The 15,288-nt window shown below is 35.8% G+C and overlaps 1 protein-coding gene across 3 annotated transcripts in view; it reads left to right on the top strand.

Annotated features, from left to right (window-relative positions):
- The window catches only part of KCNK2 (potassium two pore domain channel subfamily K member 2), a 239,424-nt gene that overhangs the window by 145,600 nt on the left and 78,536 nt on the right, over positions 1-15,288 (top strand). For all 3 annotated transcript variants that reach the window (XM_007451285.1, XM_007451287.1, XM_007451286.1), the window contains exons 4-5: positions 6,072-6,232; positions 8,453-8,639. In XM_007451285.1, the coding sequence (XP_007451347.1) occupies positions 6,072-6,232; positions 8,453-8,639 (348 nt within the window). The remainder of the gene's footprint in view (positions 1-6,071; positions 6,233-8,452; positions 8,640-15,288) is intronic.

The following is a 15,288-nucleotide window of genomic DNA, read 5'->3' as shown; positions in this document are numbered from 1 at the left end:
GGCCACTCACTGTTGTGGCCTCTCCCGTTGCGGAGCACAGGCTCCGGACGCGCAGGCCCAGCAGCCATGGCTCAGGGGCCCAGCCGCCCCGCGGCATGTGGGATCTTCCCGGACCGGGGCACGAACTCTTGTCTCCTGCATCGGCAGGCGGACTCTCAACCACTGCGCCACCAGGGAAGCCCAAGTGCAGTGTTTTAATGGGAGTATTCCTCACACACACATTGCTATTTTTGGTTTTCAGTGTAGCAAATCTTTGTCTATTTGTGTACCTTCATTAATGTTTAAAGAAAAGTTGTTAGATATCGTATTTAGTTGATTTTATTAAGAACTTGGAATTTTTTGAAGCAGTGCTTTCTTCATCTTTGTGTCTGCAGTATCTTACACAGTGTTTGGCATGTAATATTTATTGAATACTTTTTCTTCTAACAGAATTAAATCATACTTATTGCTGTGGTGATATTTGATTTCTTTTCTGTGTAGAGCTTGCTACCTTATGATATAAAATTGCTCAAAAGTAAAATAATAGTAATGCATTTTTTCTTATCTAAATTTCTTCTCTGTGAGATTGGGGTAATAGAACCTACTTCCTAAATTTTTGGTCAGAATTACTTAGATGTGTATTTTAAGCTGGGTTTAACTTTAGAATGAACTATATGAATGCAATTTCAATTTATTGTTGCTTTTATCCTTGCTGTTGTCAATAAATTAATCATAAACTACTGTTTCTACATTGGAAGCTGGCTAAGAGATTAAAGATCTGCATGAACTGCCTATTAGTCAAATAGTGCTCTTAAATCTAGAGTATGTAGCTGCAGCCAACAAGTCTAAACAGTTTAACTATGTTACTTAATTTCAGGCAGTCTGAGGCAGAGGGTAGAAAAGCTGCTATTATCCAATAGTGTTGCTTATTACAAGTTTAGTCTGACGTTTTTCAATAGAAGTGAACTTGTTTGTGAAAGTTGGCCACTTGACAGTCTTTCAGTAAATATTCCAAGTACTCATAACCAATAATGTATTTGGGGTTTATCAATGTATCGTTATGGATATATGATATTTCCCAGTAACAGGTATATTTGTAAGTAACAACCCAAGGTCTACATATTAAGGCTGGAGACGAAAGGCAGAAGTTTGAATTTGAACATTGCAGATCACAAATGCAGACATGTTAGGTTCAGGACAACTTCAGCCCTGAAAGTGAAGTGAAAGTTTGCCTGTTTGGTCAAGAAGAGCCCTGGTAGGACCAGTAGCGGAGGCGATTGGGTCTTTTCTGCACTGCCTCTCGGTAAAAACACTTTGCCTCTACATAGAATTTGTGTTCTTCTTTTGACATACAGCATCGTTATATTGTTGTGTAGTTGTATTTATTCTTCATTTCTTTATGGTTCTGCCCTAGGAGTTATATTTAGAGAATCATTCTCCTGTCCTTTCATGTATATTTTATGGTCACGTTTTCTTCATATTTGATTATTTAATCTATCTGGTAATATTTAGTGTATACCATGAGGCAAGGACATAATTTATTTCTAAGTGGCTTACTATTTACCCCATCATTGTTTACTTAATAATCAATTCTGATTGATTTTCTAACTCTACATTGATATGAAATGTCATGTTTAGCAAACAGTACATTCAGTTATATGCTGGGTCTTTTCTATGCTTTCTGTTGTTTTCGTTCATTAATTTTCCACATAGTTTTAATTAATAAAACTATAGACAATGTAGTTTTAATTTGGAAGTAAATTTTGCCTCATATTAGTCATGCTTTTAAATATTTATTGACTTATTGTTAATTTTATCCCAGATGAATTTTAGGATCACAAGGTTTCATTTCATTAGGTTGTAAAAATTTTAAAAACTATGGAATTTTGATGGCAAAGATAGTAAATTTAGTAACTAGTGGGAGAGAAATTTAGTTTTTTTATGAGTTCTCATACAGAAACATTGTATTTCTCTGTATGCTTTTATTTTTCTCTACCCTCTTTCTAAAGTTTTGTGAATTTTTTAGGTTTATATGTCAGTCAACCAGTCAAGAAATATTTATTGTCAATTAATGCACTAGTTAATAAGCCAGTAAGGTTTTGGAATTATAGTTTTAACAACATATAAGTAAACAATAAATCAGTCTCTACACTCATGGGACTCCTAGTTAAGTGAGGAATAAGGTATTAAATCAATTGTTGCAAATAATTAAATAATTGCAAGTGTGCACAGTGTTTGAAGGGGTATTATTTATTTGTAGTATTAATAAATTCTGCCAGAAAAGTGACCTGTCCACTTGGGGCTGTTCACATGGGGTGACATATATGGGCCTCCTGCTAGGTAATCCACTTACAGTGGACCTGCAATAGCTTTCTGCGGAAAGTCCTTCCCTTAAAGTGATGTGAAGACGAGATGATAGCTATTCTGGTGCTTTATTTATATAAATGTCAGGGGTTAGCCTACAGGCTTCCATCCAGATGTCTAGCACAGACTATGTACGGTCTCTCAAATTTGACTCTGTCTTATTCTGTAGTGTATTGGTCAATATTAGGTAGCTGGGGGGTGGGGGGGAGCCCTAAACTGTAGTGCTTGCCAATTTCTGAGGTGTAGTATTCCTACTACAGTTGATTTCATACTATCAATGTGAAGTCAGCTGACTTGCAGAATTCCTGAGAATTTAACCACCGATCGCTCAAGACAGCTTCAGGGTATCTTTGAAACGCCCTCCTCCTCCCAGGTCCTATCCTCTGGTTTCTGCCTCACCCCGCCTCCTCCAAGGTCAGGCCCCATCAATCTTCAGTCTTGTCTGTTCCCTTAAGCTCTTTGGAAGCTGGATTGACTGCCGCTCTTATAACTTTCTTGCCAAGCATATGTGATGCTATAAACTGACAGCTGCTCTCCTCAGGCAAAGCATTTTGAGTGTGAACACCTTAATTTAGGAGTTAAAAGAAAACAAAATTTAAATATTGTTTCTTTTCCATTTTCTTCTTGCCAAAGCAGTCTGTTTCACCCTGAGGCAAGGAAGGTGCTGCTGACTAACCACGGGGAAGGGTCAGGAAGTCCAGACAACCACTAAGATTAATAGTTTAAAAGCTTGGCATACTGTATTGCTTAGCGTCAATGGATACTTTTTGTAAGTCCATTAATAATATCAAGTCATTTAACCAGGGTCTGTTCTTGGGTTAGACCCTGTGGTGTATGCGTGGAGAGGAGACCACTCTTATTTTCTGCAGGGAAGAGGAGAAAACGTGAGGAACATCCCCTGAACAACCACATGATCCTGTCACCTCGGCAGATGTTTAGGGTGTCATTGGCATGCCCTTTATGTCAGAAAATGGCTAGGTGACTTTGTGTGTGTGCACTGGGTGACTGTGTGAGGGCAGCCACCTCTGAGGCACAGATTCAGCTGGAGAGCTCAGCGTAACGGTGTCAAGAGAAACATTTAGAAGGTGAAGCAGGAAGAGACTCAGAGAAGAATCATATCAGGATCCTTCAACCCTACTCCCTTCATTCTCCCTTCTGCTAACTTTGGAGATGATAAAGAGGAAGTACAGAGATGCCACAAGGAACTGGTTTCTGTTTTTTGATCAGTGAAAGGTGATTGGCTTTCCTTACATCTAGAATTCTTTGGATTTGGGGCCATTTCATTTGTGATCTAAACAGACTTTCTGAGGAAATCCTCTGTCCCCTTTTCTGAAGATGTTCCAGTGGCTTCTGGGCCGAATCTGCGTCAGTGATGGATGAAAAGTTGGAGCCCTTTTTTCCTGTGCCCTTTTAACTTGTGTGGGGCAGATCAAATTGAGCCCTCTGATACTTAGGCTTTTATTTTTTAAACAAACTGCAGAGCCTATTTATAGCAATGCCACAGTCAGTATTAAAAAAAAACATTGTATCTTTTCTTTTTGATCCTTGACCCTTTCTGGAGGTAGGTTACTTCTTATGGATATAACTTTGAAGTCCTCTTATGCAAGAAGAGAAAATGGGATGGTATGGGATAACTCAGATGCCTGCCCTACTTCAGGTCACATGGTTATTCATCTGGAGAGGCAATAAAATAGTGTTGGATCTTAGCAGGACTCTCTGTAATAATCAGAGAACCCAGGTCAAAACAGTCCGCACTGCTGATTTAGCAAGGCTCTCTTGTTATTGGTATTCTGCTTATTGATGCTAGAATAGAGGACAGGGTTGAACTTGTTGAGTTCCATCTTGGATAGTGTACATAAATGGTGCACCGTCCCAAATAGTCCGGTTTAAGCATTGTGTCTAACCCTTGTGATGGGCTTTTTCTTCTTCAAGTTACCTTGATACGAGACTTCTCGGCCTTTTTCACACTTGCCCTGGATGGACCTTTGTACATATTGCCCTGATGTTCAGTGTTCCAAGGCATTAGTAGATAAGAGCAGATGGAAGGTAAATGAGTTAAATGTGTAGACAGCTTACGTCATGTTCCCCAAGCAGTCAGCAGGTCTGAGAAGCAGAAAGGCAGCTGTGAACTGGAGGCTGCCATGAGGAATTAGGAAACCTTGCTATCAAGTTCTGTGAGGTGCACATCTATGTGAAAGGCCAATCAGATGCCAGCCCCCTTCTTTCCAGCCAACACTACTTGAACCACACTCCTTTGAAGAGAATCTTACATGCACCACCAGATCAACCACGATTCTCACTGAGGCTGGGAAATAGATTTCAGCCACAAAAACTAACCAAACTACTATTATACTGTGCTTACAAGTATGAAAATATGACCAGGAATTCTCAGACACTTGAAGAAAGTCATCTAAAGGAAGGAAGTATAGGATTTCTCTCAATGAATAGAGTTAATTTATGGTACAACATTGTTAAAACAAAGAAATGAATGTAATTGTTATTTTCATGGCATAAGAACCGACTAATGAAAACAGGCAAAGTTCTTGAAAATTAAATACATTTGAAAAAAACCCACAACCCTCAATAGATGAATTGACTAGCAATGAATAGCAAATTGACTGAATAGGAAGAAGAGACAGATGGAAATATTATGGGGAGAAAAATGGATGAGCTAAAATGACCAAATATTAGCCCATCCTCTCTTCCCCCAGGGCAAGTTTTGTGAGGGAACCACATTAGGACTGGATTTTGGGGGATGATATGAATCCCTTTGATAATATATACCCTTTTTTTTTTCCAACAAATAGAACATCCAGATTATTTTCAAACAACAATGAAACAAATAAAACAAACAAAAAATATAATTGGCCATTATAAAGCCACAAAGAAAATCTCAATAGATTCCCAAAAGTAAAAATCATACAGGCCATACTCTTTAACAGTTATAGTCGTAAAACTAGAAAGTAGCAACAAAATGCCAATCTTAAAATCCCGATCCACATTCTTGAGTAAAAGAGGAAATTAAAACTAAAATTCCAGATTAATTTAATGTGAAAGACAATGAGAGGATTACATATCAAAAAAGATACTCTATGTACTTCTAGAGAACATGCATTCTTTACCTCAAACATGTTTGTAGACATTGCTTTTGTTCTTAAAAAGGAGGGGAATAAAGTTGAGCTGATTTAATCATAACAAGTAGAACCGTCCTTGCACAAAATTGAAAAGCCTTCAGAATCCTTAGAACTTTAACAAGGTTTGGTAATTTCAAGTTTTTATTTATTGCTTTTTTGTAGGTACTTGAATGGAAACAAAATTTAAAAGTTGTTATTAAACTTTAAATAATTTAAGCATATTTGAATACTCTTAAATGAAGGCAGTACACTCTTAGTAAATGGCAACAAAAACTTTGCAGTCAACAGGATTAGCAGTATAGAGAGGTGGAGGTAACTTTAATGAAAACATTGACTTTATTACATGTGTTATTCCCTCAGTTTTCATCATCTAGTTTAATTGGAACACTAGCTATATTTTGTACATTGTTAAAATATTTGTTTATAAGAGGATTTTACATTAAAAGCTTATGTGGTATAAAGCAATTCTTAATTAGTTGAAATCTAGGATTGATATAATACTTGGGAATTTCTGAATCAATCTTGAGGTCATATGTTTTAAACTATTACTCATTTATAAACATCTGAATTCTTCTTCTTCTGTGTGTTTTTTAGGATTTGGAAACATCTCACCACGCACAGAAGGGGGAAAAATATTCTGTATCATCTATGCCTTACTGGGAATTCCCCTCTTTGGTTTTCTGTTGGCTGGAGTTGGAGATCAACTAGGAACCATATTTGGAAAAGGAATTGCAAAAGTGGAAGATACATTTATTGTGAGTACAGTAGCCTTTTAACTATATATGTTAATCATTTAAATTTTAACAATATTATAACTTTTCTATTCACCTCAGATACAGTTAGACGTTCAGTTACTGGGTTTTCTATAACAATTTATATGTACCTCTATTTGTAAGTAACTCACTGTATAGTTATTTTTATACTTCTTCAAATGAATACATTAATGAATGAGAAAAAGCAAAATATATGGAAAAGAAGTAGAAATCTGACAGTCCTGGGTTCAAATTTCAGATGTATTATCTCCTAGCTATATTCACTTAAGCTAGTTATTTTACCCTTAAATCTCCATTTTGCCACTTATATAATGTGAATAATGATACTGATGATGAGGCATTACTCTGAGAGTTAGAGATATTATAAGTGAAAGCCTAACATAGCTAGTAAACTTCAAATAGCCCTTTTGTGAAGGATCAAATAATACATAGCAAACACGATAAAGGGGATCATATAACTTAAGTTAGTAATGTTATTGATAGAGATTTAACTAAGGGATGTAATTTAGTAGAACCAAAAGCAATACACATGAAGATGTTCATGGGTATATCCAATAGAAAAAATAAAATAAAATGAAAATGCTCTAATTAGATTTTAAGTGAAAAATAATATCATGATGACAAGCGTCTATTCTTGAAAAAAAATTATGAATAAAGAAAATAATTGTGTTAGAGAGTGAGATTATAAATGGTTTGTTAGTACTGTCACTGCTATTACAATACATTTTATTTATTATTCAATAATTTATCTTTTCATAAAAAATTCGACAAAGTAACTCTCTTGATGAAATAAGACCACTGAGTATTAGTTTTTCAATTTAAATTATAATTCCAGTTTTAGCATTAGATATGTTTCATATTAAGTTCAAAGTTCATTCTCAAATATTTTTACGTTAGAGTAAAGAAGGCATGGTTCTTCCCAACTAGTTGTTTTATCCTTTTTTGGTGTTATACTTTTCTTATATTGATATTAAAAGTATCTTGTATTACATTAACTTAGAGGGAAGGTTAGTGGCATGAACTTGATAATGCTGAATTGTTCTTCATTCATTCATTCAACAGATATTTGAGTGACTACAGGATGCTGGAGAATGTTTTTCATGCTGTATCCACATCAGTGCATAAAATAATTCCCATGCTGTGGTAGTGAATACATCCCAGTAGTCAAGATTCAACATTTAGTACTAAGCTCTGTTCTGAGAACTTTACAAACATGAATTCATTTAACTCTCATGTATATGATAAGGGTGATAGACTAGAGAAACTTTTATTTCCACTTTCCATTTGCTGGTTTTATAGATCTTTATCTCTAGAAAATGTTCAAGCTCTAAAATTCAGTGATTTTTATATGGTGGGGATGTGACGTATAATTGTCTTGGTAGATAAGACAGATCCAGGGAGACGAAAATATATAGTGATAACAACAAAAAGAGATATGGAGATAAATGGCTGTATGTACATACTTCACTTACTATGTTATGCTGTAGAGATTTCTGAGAAGGGAAGGAGTGAAAAAACATGGGTCCTCTGAGGGCAGCTGTAGCTTAGGGGTGCTGAAGACTTATCCTTGCCTACATATCATGTCTGGTATATTTAGTTGTACAGCTTAAGGCCATAGAACAGAGAGGTAGTTCATCTGGTTCACATGGGAATCAACTGTGGACTTTGTAAGTCTGTTAGTATTTCACTTTAACCAATTGAAGAATGATAGGAAAATGTGGTAGGAGTGAGAGGGAAAAGTCTTCATGAAATTAATAATTTTATCAATTATCAACAGTAGATATTTAATTCATGGTTCAGTTTTCTCCATTTCATATATTTCTAGATTATCTTTGGCATGCAATGAGTTGTATGCCTATAGAATAGAAATATTTCAAAAGTAGTTCAGGTAAACAAAGAACAATGTAAGTCTGAAATTTTATTCTCAGAGCAAATGTAATTTACTTTAGAAAGTAATTTACCTGTTGTAAAGCTAGGTAAGGGTAGAGCAGCATCATTATTAGCATTGGTTGTTTTCAGTTATTCATGTTATACCCAATATTTGTAAGCAAATACAATTAAAATTAATTATAGGAGGGAATAAAATACCATCCTCATTTACTAATTTGCTGATAACAGTGTATTGATATATAGGTCAACTTCACAGGTACATTGATAATCTATCTCAGTCGATTTCTCCCTCTCTCTCTCTCTCATCCTTAGAAGTGGAATGTTAGTCAAACCAAGATTCGAATCATCTCAACAATCATATTTATACTGTTTGGCTGTGTACTCTTTGTTGCTCTGCCTGCGATCATATTCAAGCACATAGAAGGCTGGAGTGCCCTGGACGCCATTTATTTTGTGGTTATAACTTTAACAACCATTGGCTTTGGCGACTACGTTGCAGGTAAGTTTTTGCTGGTACTGATACTGCTCTCCTGACCCTTCTCCTTTAGTTAGACTTTTCTCTTGGGTTTGCAGGACAACACAGTGACTGTCTTTGTTTCCCAGGGCTGTCATAACAAAGTACCACAAACTGGGTGGCTTTAAACAAAAGAAAGTCATTCTCTCATAGAAGTTCAAAATCAAGATGCCAGCAGGGGCAGGATCCTTCTGAGACAGGTAGAATCCTTCATTGCTTCTTCCCAGCTTCTGGAGGAGGAGACCATCAGTCCTTGCTGGTCCTTGGCTTGCATCTGCGTCATTCCCATCTCTGCTTCTGTCATCACATGGCATTCTCCCTGTGTTCCTGTCACTGTGCCCAAATTTCCCTCTTCTTATAAAGACACCAGTCATATTGAATTAAAAGCCCACTCTACTCCAGTATGAATTCATCTTAACTAATTACATCTGCAAGGGCCTTATTTCCAAATAAGGTCATGTTCCAAGGTACCAGGTACTTCGACCCATATTTTTGGAAGATGCAATTTCATCCATAACAGTGACAGAGCCAAAAAAAAAAAAGGGGGGGGGAGTCATTCCGTGACAGTGAAGGTAAGCAAAAAAGTACAGTTGAATATTTATTTTTCATTCTATGAAAGAAATTTAAATTGCTGGTTGTTCAGAATTTATAGTCCCACCCTAATTTCAGAAAACATTTATCTGCATCTTATTTATTTATTTTTTAGTGGTACAAGAATTCAAGTTTAAACCATCTTTGCTCTTTTTACTAGGCCTTTTCATGTCTTAGGGTTTTTTTCCCCAGTCTTATTGAGAAATAATTGACATACATCACTGCATAGGTTTAAGGTGTACAGCAGGATGGTTTGATCATGAAATGAAATGATTACCATAATAGGTTCAGGTAACATCCATTCTTCTAATGCAGTCTGGCTTGATCTCTGGGGTGCTGAGGGTGCTTCAGCCTCACTTCCATGTCCTAGGATTCTCTCAGTGGTGTCTTGTCCTCGAATAGTTGTTAGTTGTTCTTCTCATGACGGGGAGCAAAGTCAGGCACAAGCTATGTCACCATCTTGGTGACATCACTGTCTTATGCTTTAGTTCTAGAAACACGTGCAAACTTTAGAAGATGTTCTTAGCTACTTAAAACCGTCTTCTCTAAGATATTTCTCTCCTTTAATTTTCAATTCTAATGTCAGTGTTCTGACCTTTTTAATATTTTGTCCACATTTTTAAATAGATGATTTAAAAAAAATTTTTCCTCCTCTATATATGTTATTCAGTTGCTATTTGCTTTATTGTTGTCTCTTAGGTCTTACATTCCTGTCATTTCACCTCTCTCTTTTCTGGTTATGTTATCCAATTATTATTACTGTTCTAACTCCAATTTTAAACAAATTGTGGTAATAGTGGTAAAGGTGATATAATAATGCTCTAACATGAATCAGTTTGACCAGCTCCTGAAAATCTAAACCATTCTTTTAAAAAAAAAAAAAAGAGTTTGAAGTGTTAGAAAAACATGCTATTAAACATTATAGTAGAAATGTGCTATTAAACTTCCCAGAATAAACTCACTAGGCTAATTCAGTTTTGAGGGTTTAATACTTTCTGGTTGTTTACTGTTCTTTCTTGACTCAAACTTCTTACTTAAATATTATCAGAAAAGAAAATATGTTGTATAATTTTATAAAAATCTCAGAGAAGGCATCTGTTTTTATTATTTGTTAATTACAGTTTAACCTGGCAAAGCCCTTCTTTCTGGGGAATGTATAATACCCTTGAAGATGGGGATATTTTTACAAGCAAAGCTTTGCTTTTGGTCAGAAACACTACATACACATCTCTGTGCTGGATGGAGGCCCTGAGAAAGGAGGGTACATCATGCTGATGGAGATTTTTTTAGTTTTCTAATTAGCAAAATGCAGAGAGAAGAATCTCAGAGATTTTCAGCTCCATGTAGGACCATGAGCTTCTGTCCTAAAATACCCATTTTTCTACCTTTCATTGACGGCATAGATATAATTCGCTTAAGTAGAAGTTGAAAGTGCTTTAATGTAGCAGAAAGTGAGACACAGTGATGATAACAAAATTTATACTGTGGCATGTTAATCTTAGGCTGTTGTACCACTTTATAAATATGATTAACAAGGTCTTATAATTACTGTGGAATATATAGGTATTAGGTGATGAGTCTTCCATTTTCAGGCCAACAGCCTTGTATTACACATGTTATTGTATTCAGTTTAATTTTTAATGTTTTATGGTAATGCATAGGTATGTTTATTTATTAATGTATTTATTTTTCAGCTTTATTGAGGTACAGTTGACAAACAAAATTGTAAGATATTTAAATTGCACACTGTGGTGTTTTCATATACATATACATTGTGAAAGGATCTAGCTAATTAATACATCCCTTACCTCACTTTATTCATTTATTTGTTTGTTTAGTGAGAACATTTAAGTTCTTCTATCTTAGCAAATTTCAATGATATAATACAGTGCATGTTATTTTAAATATGTGTCAGTCTAGTGTGTGACCCTCATAATCTGAGACTCTCTAAAAAACCAAAAATTATAAATTAAAAAAAAGTGGGTGGAATCTTAAAATAGTGTTTATTTTTGACCACAGTATAAACTGGCTTAGAAAAAGATGAACAAATAGTTTTACTTATGGTTTTGTAGAAGAAGAAAAAAAATTTCTTTTTTAATTTCTTTTAGGAGATCCACAGTCTGACACTGGTTAGATTATGTGAGTCTATTAGTAGCCACTCTCAGCTGCCTGAGCAGTTAAGTTCAATGAAAACATCTTGTATATCAGTAGGCACCCTGAATACAGAGTCATGGTCACAGTACTGTAGGGGAACAGGGAAACAAAATATTTGCATGGCATTAAGTGTAGTCTAATGAACATCTTTATTATTACTAGGAATTTATTTTTATTATACCCCTCTTTAAACCCATTATTTTAATTGTATTTGTGGTTTACAGAGGAATAATGAAAAATGGTAGAAATACACTTTGCTAATAACTTGCAAAGGAATTTGATGTGTTCAAAGCGACAAATGCTGAGAAAATTAGAGAAGTAGATGGATACCACTTTTGTTGACTCATCTTTCTCTCATTAATTTATGCATTTTGTAGCTGTTTTGGTCTTTGTGAAACTGTAGAACCCTATTCTTGGTACGATAGTCTTTACATGCTAGATCTCTGTGGCCAGGGAGCATTTTTGGAATGAAAATGTGGCCAAGGGGGCAGATGTGGCAAAGGCTGGCTAGGAAATGCATGCCCTTTGCAAGAGTCTTTGGAAAAACAAAAATTATGAGGTTGTTTTTTTTTTTAAGGATCTTAGAAAATAACTGCCTCTTACAGTTAAGTAGAGTACATAAAAATAGTCTTTCCCTCTGGGTGACAATAAAGTAAAAATTAGCCACTAAGTTAAGACGACTTGTAACCCTATCTGGGAAATATCAGTTGTTTATTTTTTAGAACTTTCTCTCTTATTATTAGATGTCCTGACAGATAGTATTCTCACTTAATTTTGATATTTTTGCCAGGAAAAAGCAAGAGGCACTGCTCTAGCTTGAACTTTCTCATCTTTCTATTAGGCTATAAATCTCCAAAGAAAAGAGAGATGTACTTCCCATAATAGACACTCATTGTCTGATGACATTCTCAAGCCTGCAAACCCTACTCTGAATGGGATTAGAGTTCAGTTACACTGCTGAACTTCTTTGAAGACAAATTAAAAAACATATTCTTCAAACTGTGGTGTTATTAAAGGAAAAGGAGTAAATTTTGGAAAGTGATATATAAATGTTTAGGACACAGGTTGTAACCTTGGTGTAATTATGAGGAGCATCTCAAAAGCAGCAAGTGATGATGTGGTAGTTTAGACCAGAACTCTGAAGCAGTGTGCTCATCCCCAGGGGATGGGCAAGACAATCCATGCAGGTAGACCTTCTGCCATACGAAGAAAACAGGACAACCCTTGTTGCTTTGTATTTTTAAACCTCATTTCTTACTTTTTATTTTTATATGTCATAATGTTCATGATATCATGTATTAGAGCATAATAGATTTCTAACTCATAAATAACTATAAATTTACATTTGCATGAGCAAATCCTTTTCACTGTTGGCAATATTGGATCAAAAGCATTTAGAGACAAATTTGTAAAGACAAATAGGTACAAGCGTTCAGGTTTCTCTGCATATGTGACTGAACATAAGAATTCAACATTTAGTAGTTTTTTGGCAGGAAGAGCTCTCCCAGCAAATTTTAATTTTATATTTATATTTATGCAATGGATATGGTTTACTGGCTGGTTGGTTACCTTAGTAATTCTTATGTACTCCTTCCTGATGGCCCTTTTTGTTCTTTTACCAGTGCTCAGTGTTCTAGAGCTAAAAAAGGCCTGGGAGCCACAGGTCCACTGGAGCACTTTTATTTTACATATGAATAAACAGACCCCCTATTGCTAACTGTGGTTCACAAATAGGTGAGAAGAGAAAGTAAACTATTTAGCAAAGTTCATTTACTTGATTTTAGCAATGCCTATAATAATTTATAGTCAAATTTGTAGAGGTAAGTTAAAGTTAATGGTAAAAGTTATATTTGACAATTTACTGCTGGCTTCCTATGTTTTGTTTCTTAACTTTTGTCATTTTTTATTTGATAAGTCTGACTTGATAAATTGTTAAATCATGCTTGCTATTATAGGCTGAGAGCTAGATCAGCCCTTCGTCATTAAAATCTAAGAAGCTATATTAATTATATGGAAGTGTGTGAAAGATTGAGTTCTACTTATTTAGGCTTGCTTTTAAAACTAGTCTTCTAAATCCATGCTTTAAAAAAATTACTAGGGGAGCTTCCCTGGTGGTGCAGTGGTTGAGAGTCCGCCTGCCGATGCAGGGGACACGGGTTCGTGCCCCGGGCCGGGAAGATCCCACATGCCACGGAGCAGCTAGGCCCGTGAGCCATGGCCACTGAGCCTGTGCATCCAGAGCCTGTGCTCCGCAGTGGGAGAGGCCACAACAGTGAGAGGCCTGCATACCGCAAAAAAAAAAAAAAAAAAAAAAAAAAAAAAAAGTCATTAATATTTTATAACTTTAAATAGTGACAGATGGTAACTAGACTTACTGTGGTGATCATCTCATAATATATATAAATGTTGAATCACTATATTGTACACCTGAAACTAATGTTACATATGTCACTTATACGTCGGTAAAAAAAATTAGTTGATGATTCTTCAGAAGTGAAGTCAAATAATTACCTAATTTAATACAATTTAACATTATTTTTCAAAGTTAGTGTCCTCTTTAATATATACTGTTAGGAGAGGGCAGACAGACATCAGAAGCAAGAACTACAATACTGCAGGCTGTGGAACATAAACCACATTCACAGAAAGACAGGCAAGAGGAAAAGGCAGAGGGCTATGTACCAGATAAAAGAACAAGAAAAAACCCCAGTAAAACAACTAAATGGAGATAGGCAACCTTCCAGAAAAAGAATTCAGAATAATGATAGTGAAGATGATCCAGGACCTCAGAAAAAGAATGGAGGCAAAGATCGAGAAGATGCAAGAAATGTTTAACAAAGACCTAGAAGAATTAAAGAACAAACAGACAGAGATGAACAATACAATAACTGAAATGAAAAATACACTAGAAGGAATCAATAGCGGAATAACTGAGGCAGAAGAACGTATAAGTGACCTGGAAGACAGAATGGTGGAATTCACTGCTGCGGAACAGAATAAAGAAAAAAGAATGAAAATAAATGAAGACAGCCTAAGGGACCTCTGGGACAACATTTAACGCAACAACATTCACATTATAGGGGTCCCAGGGGGAGAAGAGACACAGAAAGGACCCGAGAAAATATTTGAAGAGACTATAGTTGAAAACTTCCCTAACATGGGAAAGGAAATAGCCACCCAAGTCCAGGAAGCACAGAGAGTCCCATACAGGATAAACCCAAGGAGATACACGATGAGACACATAGTAATCAAATTGGCAAAAATTAAAGACAAAGAAAAATGATTGAAAGCAGTAAGGGAAAAATGACAAATAACATACAAGGGAACTCCCATAAGGTTAACAACTGATTTCTCAGCAGAAACTCTACAAGCCAGAAGGGAGTGGCATGATATACTTAAAGTGATGAAAGGGAAGAACCTATAACCAATATTACTCTACGCAGCAAGGATCTCATTCAGATTCGATGGAGAAATCAAAAGCTTTACAGACAAGCAAAAGCCAAGACAATTCAGCACCACCAAACCAGCTCTACAACAAATGCTGAAGGAACTTCTCCAAGTGGGAAACACAAGAGAAGAAAAGGGCCTACAAAAACAAACCCAAAACAGTTAAGAAAATGGTCATAGGAACATACATATCGATAATTACCTTAAACATGAATGGATTAAATGTTCCAACCAAAAGACATAGGCTTGCTGAATGGATACAAAAATAAGACCCATATATATGCTGTCTAGAAGAGACCCACTTCAGACCTAGGGACACATACAGACTGGAAGTGAGGGGATGGAAAAAGATATTCCATGTAAATGGAAATCAAAAGAAAGCTGGAGGGGCTTGCCTGGTGGCGCAGTGGTTGAGGGTCCACCTGCCAATGCGGGGAACACA

This window comes from Lipotes vexillifer, unplaced genomic scaffold (genome assembly GCF_000442215.2).
Source record: "Lipotes vexillifer unplaced genomic scaffold, Lipotes_vexillifer_v1.1 scaffold570, whole genome shotgun sequence".
NCBI lineage: Eukaryota > Metazoa > Chordata > Mammalia > Artiodactyla > Lipotidae > Lipotes > Lipotes vexillifer.
The sequence above is the reverse complement of the archived record's forward strand: the minus strand, read 5'-3'. Positions and strand labels throughout refer to the sequence as shown.